Source organism: Podarcis vaucheri, assembly GCF_965113315.1.
Source record: "Podarcis vaucheri genome assembly, chromosome: 5".
NCBI lineage: Eukaryota > Metazoa > Chordata > Lepidosauria > Squamata > Lacertidae > Podarcis > Podarcis vaucheri.
The window spans coordinates 99687408-99702515 of record NC_138763.1 but is presented as its reverse complement, the minus strand read 5'-3'; the positions used below and the strand labels follow the sequence as shown (position 1 = coordinate 99702515).

The 15108-nt window shown below is 44.6% G+C and overlaps 1 protein-coding gene across 1 annotated transcript in view; it reads right to left on the bottom strand.

Moving 5' to 3' along the window:
• The window catches only part of SEMA3D (semaphorin 3D), a 174830-nt gene that overhangs the window by 90435 nt on the left and 69287 nt on the right, over positions 1-15108 (bottom strand). The window contains exons 3-6 of the mRNA XM_082223091.1: positions 14413-14573; positions 6154-6216; positions 3434-3553; positions 654-747 (exon numbers count right to left, since the gene is read on the bottom strand). Coding sequence (XP_082079217.1) covers positions 654-747; positions 3434-3553; positions 6154-6216; positions 14413-14573 — 438 coding nt within the window. The remainder of the gene's footprint in view (positions 1-653; positions 748-3433; positions 3554-6153; positions 6217-14412; positions 14574-15108) is intronic.

The following is a 15108-nucleotide window of genomic DNA, read 5'->3' as shown; positions in this document are numbered from 1 at the left end:
TTTATATTTCTATACAAATAATTTAAAAACTCTCGCTACTTTGGAACGTACGTTTTACTGCCCGTCTTTTCTGAATGCTGTGTGAAAAAGCACATGTATCTGAGCTTTGAAGAGTTTGTAAGAGGTTTTAACTTACCAAACATGTGGCCCCTTTCTATACTAAGGGAAGCAGGAAGCAACTTATATTTCAAAGCTCTAACAGTCTATATTCCTGCATTGTATTTTGCTGCATATTTTGTGATTTCAAATCTCGTGCCAGTGGCTTATCTAGTCCATGACTCCCGTCCCTCCTGCAGTTTCTAGCAACTGGTATTCAGAGGTATACTTCTTCATGTAGGTATTTTGGCATTTATTTATAGACAGCTTTCAAGTGTTTGTCTCATATGTGGCTTTCAAGTGCATGCATCGTAATCCTTACGACAACCTTGCAAAGGAACGTTGCCATTATTAGCCTAATGCTGGAGACAGGAGAGGGAGAAAGTGGACTGGGCCTTAGTTTGCCATATAGCAGGTTCATTACAGGAAAGGGATCTGCATCAGGGACTTCCTGGTTCATAAGAGCCACTCAGCCAATATGCAACACCAGCTTTTAAGCTGAATGTTCTTCTTATAATATGATAAGCGGGAAATTATTGCTTCTGCTAAACTCTTACCTGCCATGACAGATGCAAACGGCTGCTGAGGATCAAAAGGACATTTCAGTCTGCCAGACTCCAAGTTGTGAGCATCAAATCTGAATGCCACATCCTGCGTATAAAGGATATGTTCATTAGTCCAGGAGCGGTCTGATTTCTAACGTAAAAGCCCATATAGGAAAAGGCAGCAAACTGAATTATACGGCTCAGATTTTCTTTGCCACTTTCTATAGCTGCCTAATATTGCCCTTCCATGTGCTGATTTATGTTCTTGTCTCTGAAAAGCAAAGCATTAAACTGATGATGCCGTATATCTTACAAGTCAGCCTAGTTTGGGCAAGGGGAGAGCTGTGTCAAGCTACGTAGCACTGGGATGCTCAGCGATAGCTCTGCTCGTTCACAGTACAAGGTTTACACCCTGCTCAATGGAGCCACAGCCCGGTCACAACATCTATGTGTACTGACATGTTTATCTTCCTAAAGGCAAAGGCAGGCATAGCGTAACAGGACAACTCACAAAAAAGTTTCCCCACAACTTTGTAGCTGAACTGACAGGCTGGTCTTGTACTTTCCACTCCCTTCAACTCAACTGCCTGACTACTACTCTTGCCTCTGCAGTGAGGGAAAGTGAAGGAGGCATCCCACCAGTCACAGAAGTGAAAGGACCGCCCATTCCTCCATTTGCATCCTCTCACTTTGTGCTGGGATCCAAGGAAGGGAAGGATGGAAGGTCACCACCTCTTCCTGGGCCCATGCAAAAAACCCAGGACATTCTCTACAGCTGTCTCTGGCTGGAGAAGGTGGTAGCTGCTGCAGGAGAAGGAAAGGCAGAGTCTCTGGAGAATGGAGGTGTTGGTGCTTAGGGAGAAGACTTGACACCTGAACTCAGAGTTCATATCTGCCGGTTCAGTTGTGAATTGAGGCTGCTCCTTTTCTTCACGACTCTCTTCACCTGAACGGTGCCAAGAGGCTGCTTTGAAAGACTAACATGCTATAATGAAAGACTAACAGGATAATGAACTCTTCAAACCTTTTACATGCAAGAAAGCCTGATTAAAAATGTGTGGGATGACTGGTGAATGATAACATAACCTTGCAAGGCCGAAACCTGAAGGGTTTTGGGTGTCCTGGAGGGCAAGGCAGTTGGTGGCAATAGCAACATGAAACTGCCATGTTCCAAAGAAGTATACCCGTTAAGATCAGCTGCAGGGAAGGAACAGCCAGGGATAGCTGCACTCTTCCTACCCACTTTGTAAGCTCCCCGGGGGCCTCTGGCTAAAAATCTAGTCTGATTCAGCAGGGTAGGTCTCACATCTGTAAGTTTTACAATAGCCAAAGGCACGGCCATCTTGCTTCCATGAAATGAGACTTGGCATCGACTGCAATGGCAGAAGGCCTAGATTTTTTTAATCTCTTTGTGCTGCACTCTGTGACCCTTCTGGAGAGAGCCTTGCATAGTTTAAAACCAGGTTGTAAGCCACCTGATCACCAGCCAGACATTTATCTTTCTACAGAATGGCCCAGGACGGCAGGTAGCTGGCAGGTCTCAAAGGCTGACCAGCAGGCATGAAAAGCTCATTAGAAGAAGGAAGAACATCTTGAGATTTTTGCTTCCACAACAGGAGATTAGAGTCTCCATTCGCAACAAATCGCAAGTGTGTTGTTTGATAATTACAAAGATTAGTATAATGGTCATCTGGCCCTTTGAAGCTACAGAATTAGATAGAAAGAACTTGGCACCACAGCACAGCTTGGCTTTTGTATAGAGGAAGCCTACACTCAGCTTTGAGGCTCTTGCAAGATAAATTCCTTCTCTCCCACTTTCCCCCCTTTTGTTTTTGTCTCGATGGGGTGCTGACTATGTGTCTCAGAGTCATTCCCACCATCAGAGGCAGCCTTCATTTATCTATCTATCTATTTATTTACACATTAAAAGCTTTCAGAATCTGCCCTTCAGCTAAAGGTCCCGAGGCGGAGGACCGTAAACATTCAAAATTAAGCATTAGCAACATGATGCGAAAGCAGAAACAAAATACAACACCGTTTCATTAAATGTGCAATCAATCTCTAAACAAAAACCACACAGTGGCGGAGAACTCTCAGTCCCCATGGAGGCATGATACGCCTTGCCATTCCTTTACTTAATATTATTATTGCTCAATTTCTGTAGCATCCGTGTATAACGTACTTTGGAATGCTCATTCTATGTATCCTCTAAGCTCTGGGCCACATTCAGCTAAAGAGTTGTGCCAGTGGTGGCTAGTGCAATGAGCCCCCAAAGTGCAGCAAGACTCTCTCTCCCCAATGGAACAATCGACACAAGACTGGCTTCCACTCTAAGGATGGAGAGAGGTCCAGAGAGAAACATGTTTTAGCAGGGACTTGGACTGGAGTTGCCAACATCCAAATCCAGCTCTCTAGCCTGCCCATTTAAATGGGCCTAGTGTGCTTCCTTTCTCTGGCTACCATTCCCTGCTGGGGAAGGTCACACAAGCCATCTGGGTTCAATGGGCCCGTTGTACCATTAATCACCCAGAAAAGCCAGCCTGTGCAGAATGATATTAATCACCTTGTTTGAGCGCAGAGGTTTGCTAACGTGCAATATGCACACATCAAAAATGTGAGAACATGAGTTCTTACACGACTGGCAAAAACTTAACATTGCCCTATTGTTTGTATAAAGGGCTGTCAGATCATTTTTTATATGGCCATAGACTGTATTTTCAAGGGAATGATGGATGCGAGGGAAAGTTAGAGCCATTCCTTGTCATGCACCATTTGGGAGTGGATTAAATTACCTCTTTGTGTGTTCCAAGCTCTATGTAGCCACAGACCGGGTGGAAAGCTCCCGTACCGCAGACATAAACATGGGTCCTGTTGTAAGGCTGTAGGACTCTGATGAAGTTGGCACATTCTGTCTATTGTGGAAAGAAGGGCAGAAATTATTCATCATCATTAGCTATGCAATATTCCATTCCATTCCATTGCCAGGCCACTATACTGCATGATGCTGAGGAAGGTTTGAAACAACTTGGAGAAATGTCTGGCAGAAAGCCGGCAAACAGGGTTTATTGTTTTAAAACTAAACATTGCATAACACCCAGCTTTCACACCAAACCATAGTTAAGGAAGCTGAACTGTGGCTTGGCGTCTGAATTGACAAACCATGATTTGTGATTGGGGAGTATACCAGAATCACAAATCATCGTCTGAAGTGGGTTTGCAAACCGTAGTTTGAGCTAAATATAGTCTGGTGGGACATGCAAACCAATAAATCACTGCACTACTTGATGGAAGCAATGGATTTGCAGAGATGGAGCAGGAAGAGAAAGCCAACGAACAGCTCAGAACAATTGTTTGAGCACTGCACATCTAAAGGCTCAAATCATGGAACCATGGATTGGGTTCTAAATTTGTAGTGCCCATGCTGGCTCCAGGTTTCAGGGAAAATAGATGATGCCTTGTTCCAAGTCAGACCATTAGCTCAGCATTGTCTATGCCAGGCTTAGGCAAACTCAGCCCTCCAGATGTTTTGGGACTACAATTTCCATCATCCCTGACCACTGGTCCTGTTAGCTAGGGATGATGGGAGTTGTAGTCCCAAAACATCTGGAGGGCCGAGTTTGCTTATGCCTGGTCTATACTGACAGCATTTCAGACAAAGGATATTCCCAGCCCTACCTAGAAATAATGGGGATGGAGGTTGAGACCTCTTCCCCTGGGGCAGCAGCCCTTCCCTTGGGCAATGCGTGGTTTATTTATAACCTGGTCCATCTCCTTTGATCTCAGGACAGGGAACATAATTCCCATAAAGCATACTTAATGATCTATAATGTCATCATTATATACAAGAAATGTCCTCAGTGGGTCCCCCTCCCTGAGTGGTTCCATCTCCTCCTCGCTGAGGTCTCCACTGGCCATTTAGGGGTCCTCTCTCTCTCTCTCTTCCCAGTCCTCAAAACCACCCAGAAGCAAGTGGAAACTGCTGGTCTGGAGCCTTGCTCTTGTCACAGTTTGCAAGTAAGCAGGCAGAGATGTCAAGGAGGCTCTGGGGATCAACGGTGTGCCCCCCAAAAGAAGGGGTCCTCAGCAGCTGCCCAACAAAGCCTCCCATTGCCCAATGGTTTGGTATGATGTCCAAACTAAGCTACTGGAGAAGAAAATGGTCTGGTTTGGACAGGTGGGGAGAAATGGAGAAATTAAGAACAGTTGTGCCCAGAGGATTGTGGGGCTTTAGCTCAGCACAGTGTGTGTTTGGCATTCAGGAGATCCATTGTTCAATTCTCATCTTCTTTATTGAAGCAACTCAGGCAAGAGCACGTTTATCTGTCTGTGACTTCTGACTGTTAGAGACCACAGCACTGGGCTTGAGGGACCAATGGTCTTCTCTTGCATAGGCCAGCAGCATGGGTTGGTTAAAAAATAATAATATTCTGCCATCAACTAATTACTGTAATATTAATGCACAAGTCTGCTTCTGTTAATATGCTGTGCTCAAGCTGTTCTCTGCACGTTCCTAGCAGAAACTGGCTTTTTCAACAGGCGTAAATGAAAATGGAGTAAATCCACATAATTTACAACTCTCACGGACTTCAAAGGGCTTATGCTGAATGATGGAAACCTACAAGCTCTATTCTGTAATGAATACTCCCCCTTCAATAAGGAGCATTGCCACAGTTCCACTTCAGTCAACGTTGTCCTTGAAGCGCCTTTATTATGCGTTGTTGTGATGGATCAGAGCATCTATTATGAAATACGCATTCAAAAAAGAGAATGGAAGGAAACCCTGCCTTACCAAGGCTTGACTCTTGTGCATCAATCACTCTATATCAGTTGGCCTCACTTTCTTAACATCCCATCACACTTGAACATGACTAAGGAACTAGAGCTGAGCTGAGGTTTGGGGTCCCGTCCCCCCTGCCTTTATCAAAAAATAATAATTGAAGGAGGCACTGGGGTAAAAGGGAGGATGAAAAAAAGAAACCATTTTGGAGTGAGGTATATATATCTATATAGATCCCAGAGGGTGATAAACAATTGGTGACCTTTTACTTGATTCCTTTTTTAGAATTATCATCTATGCCAGGCATAGGCAAACTCCAGCCCTCCAGATGTTCGGGACTACAATTCCCATCATCCCTGACCACTGGTCCTGTTAGCTAGGGATGATGGGAACTGTAGTCCCAAACATCTGGAGAGCCAGAGTTTGCCTATGCCTGATCTATGCTGCCACTTTCACCAACGGAAATACAACTGGTGACCCACTGGGTCACTCATCTTCTCAATGTGTCTCTGTTTGAAGGTCATGGCGTCAGAATGTAGGATTGTCCCACAGAGAGTGTTGGCATTAAAGAAGGTGACTCCACCACCTTTCTCTTCCAAACAATGCCTCACATTGCATTCAGTGGGGTTTACTCCAAGGTAACTGGGGATAAGACTGCAGCAGAAACCAACAAACAGATTTTAAACAGTGCCCACACAACTGAAGGCAGTTTCGATCTGCATGTACTGTACTTACCTGTGCATCTTTCCCAGCTAGTTTGCATAAATCCACCTTGTCCTTTGTTGCTGGCCAATATATCTGAAATCAATTTAGAACAGGTCTTTTAGTATCAGAAGATTTCACAATTTATATAGGTAAGGGTTTTGGTGTTGTTGTTGTTTTGCATATCTGCATTCCTGTTCTTCCTTCAAGGAACTCAAAGAAAGGTTGGGGCAAAAAAATCATTTCCAGAACTCCCTCCTTGCAGGCACAGATCTCCATGCAGAAAGGCACTCACATTAAGCTGAGCAGATACTCTTTCCCCCACTTTGCAACTGGCCTTGTAACTCATGCAAAGCAGCATGCAGGATGTGACCCATTATTCTTGTTCTTCTCAGGGTTGTGTCCCACAAGGTGCTCACAACTGCAGCTGACTTCAGGACCCTCTTTTTACTTGACTATCAGGATTTATCGTGCTTCAAGCTGTATATGTTTCAGGAACCCTCAGTGAACATGAACAGGGTTCTTCATTTTTATCCTCACAATCCCCACCCCACCCCCAACGCAGGTGAAACAAAATCTCTTGTTCGAGGCAGCACAGTGAATCTGTTCTTGAAATCTAATTCCAGTAATTTTCCATAAGCCATATTTGGAGGAGAATACAGATTACACTGACCTCACCTCTCTAGCTCACTACTGGGGTGATGTTAATGATGTAAAAGCTCTTATTAAGATTTTTTTTACAATGCTCAGATCAGAAATGAGCCTTTCCAAATGTCAAAACATACAAGACCATTCTTTAGCTTGATTCTTTAAAAGGATTTAATAGCAATGCAGTGATAACTGATTATTCAGTAGGATAATGTCCATTGGTATTAGCTAATGTCCAGTATCATGGGAATCATCCATTAGCATTCTCCCAGGATGACCATTTGGAAGAACATCTAAACTGACTACTTAGAGAAACCCAATCCATGTCAAATAGACAATTAATCTACATTTTTTACAGCAATCTCACATATTGGAATCTTCTAACTGCTTTAAACCATCAACTGAAACTAGAAGCACATTAACAGTGTAATCAGAAATGGGATTCAGAGGAGGAGAAAGGCATCAAATCTACAATCACATACCGTATTTTTCGCTCTATAAGATGCACCTTTTTCCTCCTAAAAAGTGAGGGGAAATGTGTGTGTGTGTTATGGAGCGAATGCAAGCTGCACGGCTATTGCTGAAGCCAGCAGAGCAAGAGGGAGAGCTGCGCAGCACCTCTTGTTGTGATGCCTTCACAGTGATGCACGATGAGGGACGGAAGGGAGCTCTTACGGAGCCCCTTCCGTCCCTCATCCTGTTTCGCTGGGAAGCCAGCAGACCAAGAGGCGCTGCACAGCTCTCCCTCTTGCTCTGCTGGGTTCAGCAGAGCAGTGCAGCGCCTCTTCAGTGAAGCAGGAGGAGGAAAGGAAGGGGCTCTGTAAGGGCTCCCTTCCTTTCCTCCTCTCGCTTCGCTGAAGAGTGTCGCTTCGTCTCACCTGCCTCCTCCGATCCCCCCAGCAGGGACAACGCTGCTAAGCGGCCAGCAGATCCAGCTTCCCCAAAGAGCCGGATGGACCAGAGACTCCTTAGCCTGATCCTCCCTCCTTCCTCTTCAACAATATTAGATTCCTCCTCTAAAAACTAGGTGTGTCTTATGGTCGGGTGCATCTTATACAGCGAAAAATACAGTATATTTGAAAGAGGTCTCCATGTGTGTTCGGAGTGGGGAAGTCTCATAACTTCTTATTGCTCTAGCTTCAGGGTTCTGTTGTAAAGCGGCCAAGAATCATGCCTCTTAGGAGAGCTGCAGGGTTTGGATCCCAAAGATCCTAAACTGCTCCCACCCTGCCCCCAAATGCCCCATTTCAGGATTTTCTGCTTGCTACCAGTGATGGAAAAACCAGCAGCAGTAGCTTTCTGGTCTGCCTTGGGCAAAGCTGGACAGAACCCCCATAACTGTTGGTGCTTTTTTCTGCCAGCAGAGATCACTGGAGAGACAAGTATATGCAATGCCAATCTCCTCCACCCATCACCATTGGGTTTTAAGATTGCACTATGTTGTATAAGGCCAAATCCTGCAGTCACTTAGATGCAAATCCAATTAAAGTCAAAGGGCCCTATAGCTGAGTAGACATTTATAGGCTTCCGGTGTTAATGAGTGAGATTTGATTATTCTTTTAAATTCTGTGTAGGGAGCCAGGGAAAGTACCTCACGAGCATTTGACACCGTAACATTGTTTTGTACTTTTCTAAACTACTAGGTGGGACGTGGGTGGTGCTGTGGTCTAAACCACAGAGCCTAGGACTTGCCGATCAGAAGGTTCGAATCCCCGTGATGGGGTGAGCTCCCGTTGCTCGGTCCCTGCTCCTGCCAACCTAGCAGTTTGAAAGAACGTCAAAGTGCAAGGAGATAAATAGGTACCGCTCCGGCGGGAAGGTAAACGGCATTTCTGTGCGCTGCTCTGGTTTTGCCAGAAGTGGCTTAGTCATGCTGGCCACATGACCCGGAAAAACTGTCTGCGGACAAAGGTCGGCTCCCTCGGCCAGTAAAGCGAGATGAGTACCGCAACACCAGAGTCATCCACAACTGGACTTAATGGTCAGGGGTCCCTTTACCTTTACCTTTTTGAACTACTAGGACTTTATATAATCCCTAGTAAATTGTTTGCATGAAGAAAATTTTAGAGATTGTTCTGAAAAACGCTTCCTTGCCAGCAGCACAGCTCCGAAGAAGTTACACAATATTCTTGTTTAAAGCACAATTTCCTGTCCCCAAACAAACGTTTCTGACCCACAATGCTCCAAAGAGCAATACTTTGTGATATATCCTCTCTCTGTTTCAGGTGGGAGGCCAAAGCAGTTGATGCACGAGAGAGTTCTGGGGAAATGTCTTCTCCATTTATCTCTGTGGCCAGATGTGGCTGAGGCTGCCGGAACACACAGAGCCTGAGCATTGGCAGCTGGTCAAAAGTTTGTTGCTCCTTGATAGCACACTCATTACAGCAGACGTCATGGGCGGATCCCGCAAACAGTTCCACAGCAATAATCAGAACGCCTCCTATCCTTGCTTAGCCTCCTGAGCAGTGCGGTGTCTCATGCAACTATCTCAAGATAAATATTTCAAATGCTCTTAGATTATTATTATTATTATTTTCACATGATACTTAGGAAATATCCTAACCATGCTCCACCATGTCATTGTGGTAATGTCATTAACTTTGGGGAGCAATTTTGTGGGTAAGCTAGAAGTTACACAACCCACGATACGGATAGGGGGAAACCACCTCAGGCACGGACGATATTTGTCCTTTTTAAATTGCTCTTAAAAGCACAACATTTCAATATTGTACAATAAATGATGTTGGTTTAGACACCGGGTTGGTCAACACTTTTCCGGGCAAACCCTCTAATTGCCTCTATGTGCATGCCTCTTTCCAATAGAAACAGAAGACTCTGTATAATTCAGATTTATTTGCAGGGACTTAAACAATAAAAATACGTTTATTTGTTCAGCAGACCTAATTCCCACTTCAGATCATGGGATCCATCTTAAATATCATATGGCAGCGTTTCCAAGTCATTTAACACTCGTATCATTTGCAGGAAGGCATTTAATATTCCAATTTACTGCTTTGGTCCCCAGAGGCTACCTGTAACGGAACGTATTTGTCAGATGACTCTGAATTCCGAGGCACACAAAGGACACGCTTGAAGCCCACACAGCTCCCCGTGTGTGCGGAGGAAAGCCTGGAGCAAAGCCGGGTGGCACCCAGCCAAGGCAAACCGCGGTCAGTCTAAACACAGCGCAGCACAAACACCACATTCTGACACTTATTTGCTACTGGGGAGTACCTTTCAAGCGCTGAAGTCTTTCAAGTGAGTTTGATATACACCAAGCCCAGCAGGAATGGTACATGTATCGTGACCAGGGGTGCGACTACAAAGAGCAATTAAAGAGGAAGGCGGACAGGCAGAGATTCCTTCGAGACCGTCATTCCAAAAGCCAGACCTATAAATCTGCCCTGGGGGACTTAAATAGGTAGGGTGGCTGCCAAAAGACCGGGGCACCCACAGATCCCACGGGGATCGCTAGGGAGGCAAAGGAGCTCAGAATAGCAGTTTACCTTTTATAGTAATTAAAATATGCTGCTCCGTAGCGATAGCCCATAATGATAAGCCTGGGAGAGAAGCTTATCAGAAACAGGCAGACTCTTCTGCAAAACCGTAAACAGAACCTGCAATTTATCCCTGCGCGTCACTAACCACAGCCCAAGGAGGACCAGGGCTTGCCAAAGCTGATCGGAGGATATGCTCCTATGTTTGTTTACTTGCTCGAAAAAGCGGCAAGCGTTTGTGCAGAAGGAGAAGCCGCAGGAATGAAATTAGTGTTCCTCTTCGGCAGCTTTGACATGTAATGCGGAGCATCGTTCTTACAGCATTTACTGTGTGCCAAATGTTTTGCTATAGGGGCTGTGGTTCAAATCTCACCTCTGCCATGAGCTAGAGGTTCAGCGGGTGCAGGGCTGCTTCTGAGAACATCGGCTACGCACCTCCTTTTGTGATCCAAAATATTATGCCATGCCACCAATTCCCAGCCCTACAAACACTGCACTTTGTGAAGTGGATTGAGGATTGAGGAACTATGAGCAGGATGACCTCCTGTACTGCTAGATGCTATCAGGCAGTGATGGTCAAACTTGGCCCTCCAGCTGTTTTGGGACTACAATTCCCATCATCCCTGACCACTAGTCCTGTTAGCTAGGTATGATGGGAGTTGTAGTCCCAAAACAGCTGGAGGGCCAAGTTTGGCCATCACTGCTATAGGGCAAGAGAGGCCCTCAGATATTGTAGGATTCCATCTCCCATCACCCCTGGCAAGATCTGGAGGGCCACAAAGGATGGGATAAGCTTCAGAACTGCTACTTAGGACCAGTAGCCATGATGGGTGGACCCACACCATACCCAAATGTAGAGCACATGGCTTTACCCAAAGAATCCTGGGCATTGTAGTTTGCTAAGGGTGCTGGGGATTGTGGCCCTGCTACACTTCCCAGGATTTTTTCAGGGAAGTCATATGTGCAATGAATATGTGGTGTGGATCTGCCCAATAACTGCTATGTTATTTAGTTCCAGCCTTAACTAGAGATGCTGACTTCTCTGTCTCTGCTGAGGCACAATATAGAGAAAATAATGCTGATTTACCTTACAGGATCATTGTGAAAATACGGAGAAAGTTTGTACTCTCACTTCACTCACTCTAAAAGTGCAATGCTAAGGAAGAACAAAGAGGCACATAAGCAAACTGCACTGGCTTGGATGGTCAACAGCTTCAGCCATGGGAAAACTAGGCTGCCTGTAGATTAATTTATTGGAAGTCCAGCCTTAGTGGGTGATTTAAATGTTCTTTCCCACCTCCCATCAAATAACTTAACATCCATTGTCTGGGATAGCCATCAATACATGAACCAATATGCTTTTGAATTATTATGCTTGTGGAAGGAGTAGAAATCGATGATAGAGGGACAAAAAAATATATATTTTAATTACATCAAAATATAATTATAGTCTCAGTTACTGCAATGTAATATATTCAAATCAAAAGTTTTCTCACGCAAGCATCTGGTTCCCATATTGCACGGTTTCAGGCTGTTGACAGCTAAGTAAGGAGATTGCCATCACGACAGATACCCATGAGTTCAGTTTTCTGTTAGGCATTGTTGAGAAGGTTGCATCTCATCAGAGCGTTACGGCTTTTGTACGTACGGAACATTATTCAAGCTTCTAAGATTAAGGCTGCAATGATATGCATGGGAGAAAATCCTACCGCTCTCAATGGGACCTACCTCTGAGTTGACATGCATACGATTGTGCTGCAAGGCTGTGATCCTCTCCACACGTAAGCCCCATTAAACGGAATGGGATGTATCTATGAGTCAACCTGCACAGGCCGGGAGTGTGGGGTGTGGCAATCATTTGGGGCTGAGCTCCTCGGGGTTTAGAACAGGACCTGATGCTTCTATTATGACAAATGGTATTCAGTGGACATCTAATGGTGGAGGGGAAAATCTACATGAACATTAGAGCCAGAGATGAAAAGCATCCACTGTTCACTTATTTTGAGGGAAGGGATCACCTTGAAAGGGACCAAAAAAGTACTTAATCCTCAAAGTATGGCTCTCAATAAGATTTATTTGCCTTCTGTGACTTCATCAATTGCTGATTGGCTCGGATACTCTATGTGGTCAATCTAAGAAGCGTTGCCTTCACTCTAAATGCCTTCAGTGGTGTCTGCATGTAGATAAATATGAATGTTCCTTATGTGATTAATTGTGTCCTCCTCACAGAGGGCACATGTTGTGGTGAGATCAACGTGTTGCGAGGTCGTTTGGATAGCCACAATGCCCAACTGGTGTTCCCTTGTTGCGGGGTTCAATTTGGCCAATGGGAAAGAAGGCAAACAGTTTGAAGGACCTATGCGTGTGTCGTAGAGCTTCCTCTTTTCGCTCGTGCATCAGAACACACACACACCTCCCCCTATAGTTAGGGTTTTTTCAGCAATTGACCTTGCTATGCCGTTGTGTGTCGCCTGTCGTTGGGACAGGGGCACGGTAGGAATTTCCCCACTTGGCTGTTGCCATTTGGGTTTCGCCTGCTGCATAGCAAATCATCACAACTTGTAAGGTTGCGGATAGGCACTGGTTCAGGTGATAGGGATGGGAGAACAGTCTTGCCATCCCTACGTGAAAGGTATTCCGTTACAGGAATCCAAGGACTCAACTTGGTTTGGTCAACCCCCCAAAAGGGGTTGTGCCCATGCCTGAGTCCAGGGGAGCATCTGGGGAGTGAACAGAGTCTGTTCCCAGGCTTTTCACCTGCCTCAGGTGTTCACCCTTGGCTGACCTATGATGGAGCTCTGGGTCAGTGCTGCCTGCAAGGGTGCAGGGAGCTAGTCGAACCAGAGCCTATGCAACCACTCATTTATCTGTAATCAAAAAAGTTGTGGCCTAAATTCTGCCAAAAACCAAAGCTAAAATTTGAGTTGAATGTGTCTTTATTGGGGAGGTATCGGGATCTGAACACGCAACTGATTTGATCACTCTATGAAGGAGGGGGGGGGGGAAACTCTAATCAATTAGGAGTATTACACTGGGGATATTTGCAAATTCTGTGTGTGTGCCTGTGTGCTTGTGTATGAATTTTATCACAAAGTGAAAAAAACATATATTATATCACAAAATGTGTATTTAAATAGTATTTAAGCTCAACGCACACATTTCTAACTATATCTTATTTGAAAATGTGTCTTGTGGAGGACTGCGTGCAAGATACAACATCTGCACATGTATTCATCTTGCAAGACAACACTTCATGTTTGCTAATTTTTTAAAATTTCTCAATAAATTTTTGTTTTTTAAAAAAGTACCTTGTAAATGTACCTTTCGCTTTGTTTTTTTAAATGAGAACTGTGTGAAATCTAAAGGATAATTATGTCCCCATCTACTCATGAATCTGGGAGGTGAGAGTGAGGCCACCCTGCCTTGGAACTCACAGAAATATTATTCCACAAACACCCTTATACAGTAAGGTACTTGTGCAAACCAGGGCTTTCAATTTGGGCCAAAGGGAAGCAATGGCGCTAAGAGTATCTTTTAAATATATTCCAGCTTCTGCTATATGAAAGGTTATGCTTCAGGAGCCTTAGTTTTGATTATTGCCTGTGGGAGGTTCATCATTAAAAACTTTGAGAAGACGGAGCTCTGGGAATAGACGATGCGGGAAACACTCCCAGGGTGTGAGCATGAACGCACACATGTTGGCAATGTTTCTAAATTGTTTCTGTAAAACTCTGAGAGCCTACTGTAGAGGGTCAAACTTTTTGGCTGAAAAAACCTGCACACAGGTCAACAGGTATAATTGAGATGAGAACTTGGGCTAAGGGAAGAGTGCCTTTGCTTGGACGTGGTTGTCATAACACAAGATGGAAGAAGAGATGTTGCCATTTGCTTACATTCCAGCTAGATGGGGGGCAGAAGTCCAATCGATATTTGTCATGTTATATTACTGTAGAAGAGGCCATGCGTGCTGACAAATCCAGTTTATTAAAAGCAAGCCACGTTAACAGTGGGAGGGGAAGCTATTAAATCCTTGTGATGGTGCATGACAAACAATGTTCGCTCTTTGTCCAACGAAAGCAGGAACAGAGTGGCTAAAAATGAATTTATCAGCTGAAACGAACACACATATATCCTCTTATAAACTGACCTTCTTTACATTTTTGTTTAAATCAACCAGGCTGAGCAGAAAAATGTGGTCCTTAGCGCCGAGAAGCAGCCGGCCCCTTTCCTCGTCCAGCAGCACAGTTCGCAAGTCCAGCCCCTCCGCCGAGCCCAGGAATGGAACACAGCTGTTAGAAAGCAGCAAGTCTGTGAGAGAACGGAGAAAACCTTTATCACCAAAAATGTATACACACGGCTCATTGGTGTCTTCTGTAAATACCGTATATGCACCCAACACGCTCTTCACTGGTTAAGATAACAGGAGCATGCAACATTTCTTGCTATAGGACAGTGGGGTGGAGGGTAGCACACCAGAACTGTGTGTGTCTCTTCCTCTATCTGGGGCTCCTGAACTAAGTTCAAGGTGATGAACAGCCTGGTACCAGTGGGCTTGTGGAATTATCCTACCCCAATGTGAGCACACTTGACTGCTCTGATGGGTGCAATTGGCACTGGTGTATCTGCCACATGATATTCGTTCCACATCTGTAAGAAATTAATATCAAGATATCATCAAGATATCATCAATATATCAATATTGAAATGAGGCAGGGACTTTTGTTCTACTCTCTCTAGCTCCCTCCTGCTAAGAATATTTTTGTTTAAACAAGCCTATCCAGACACGTGGAAATTACATGCTTTTAGAATTTGTTTTTTAGCTTGCAGTTGATATGAATTAGTT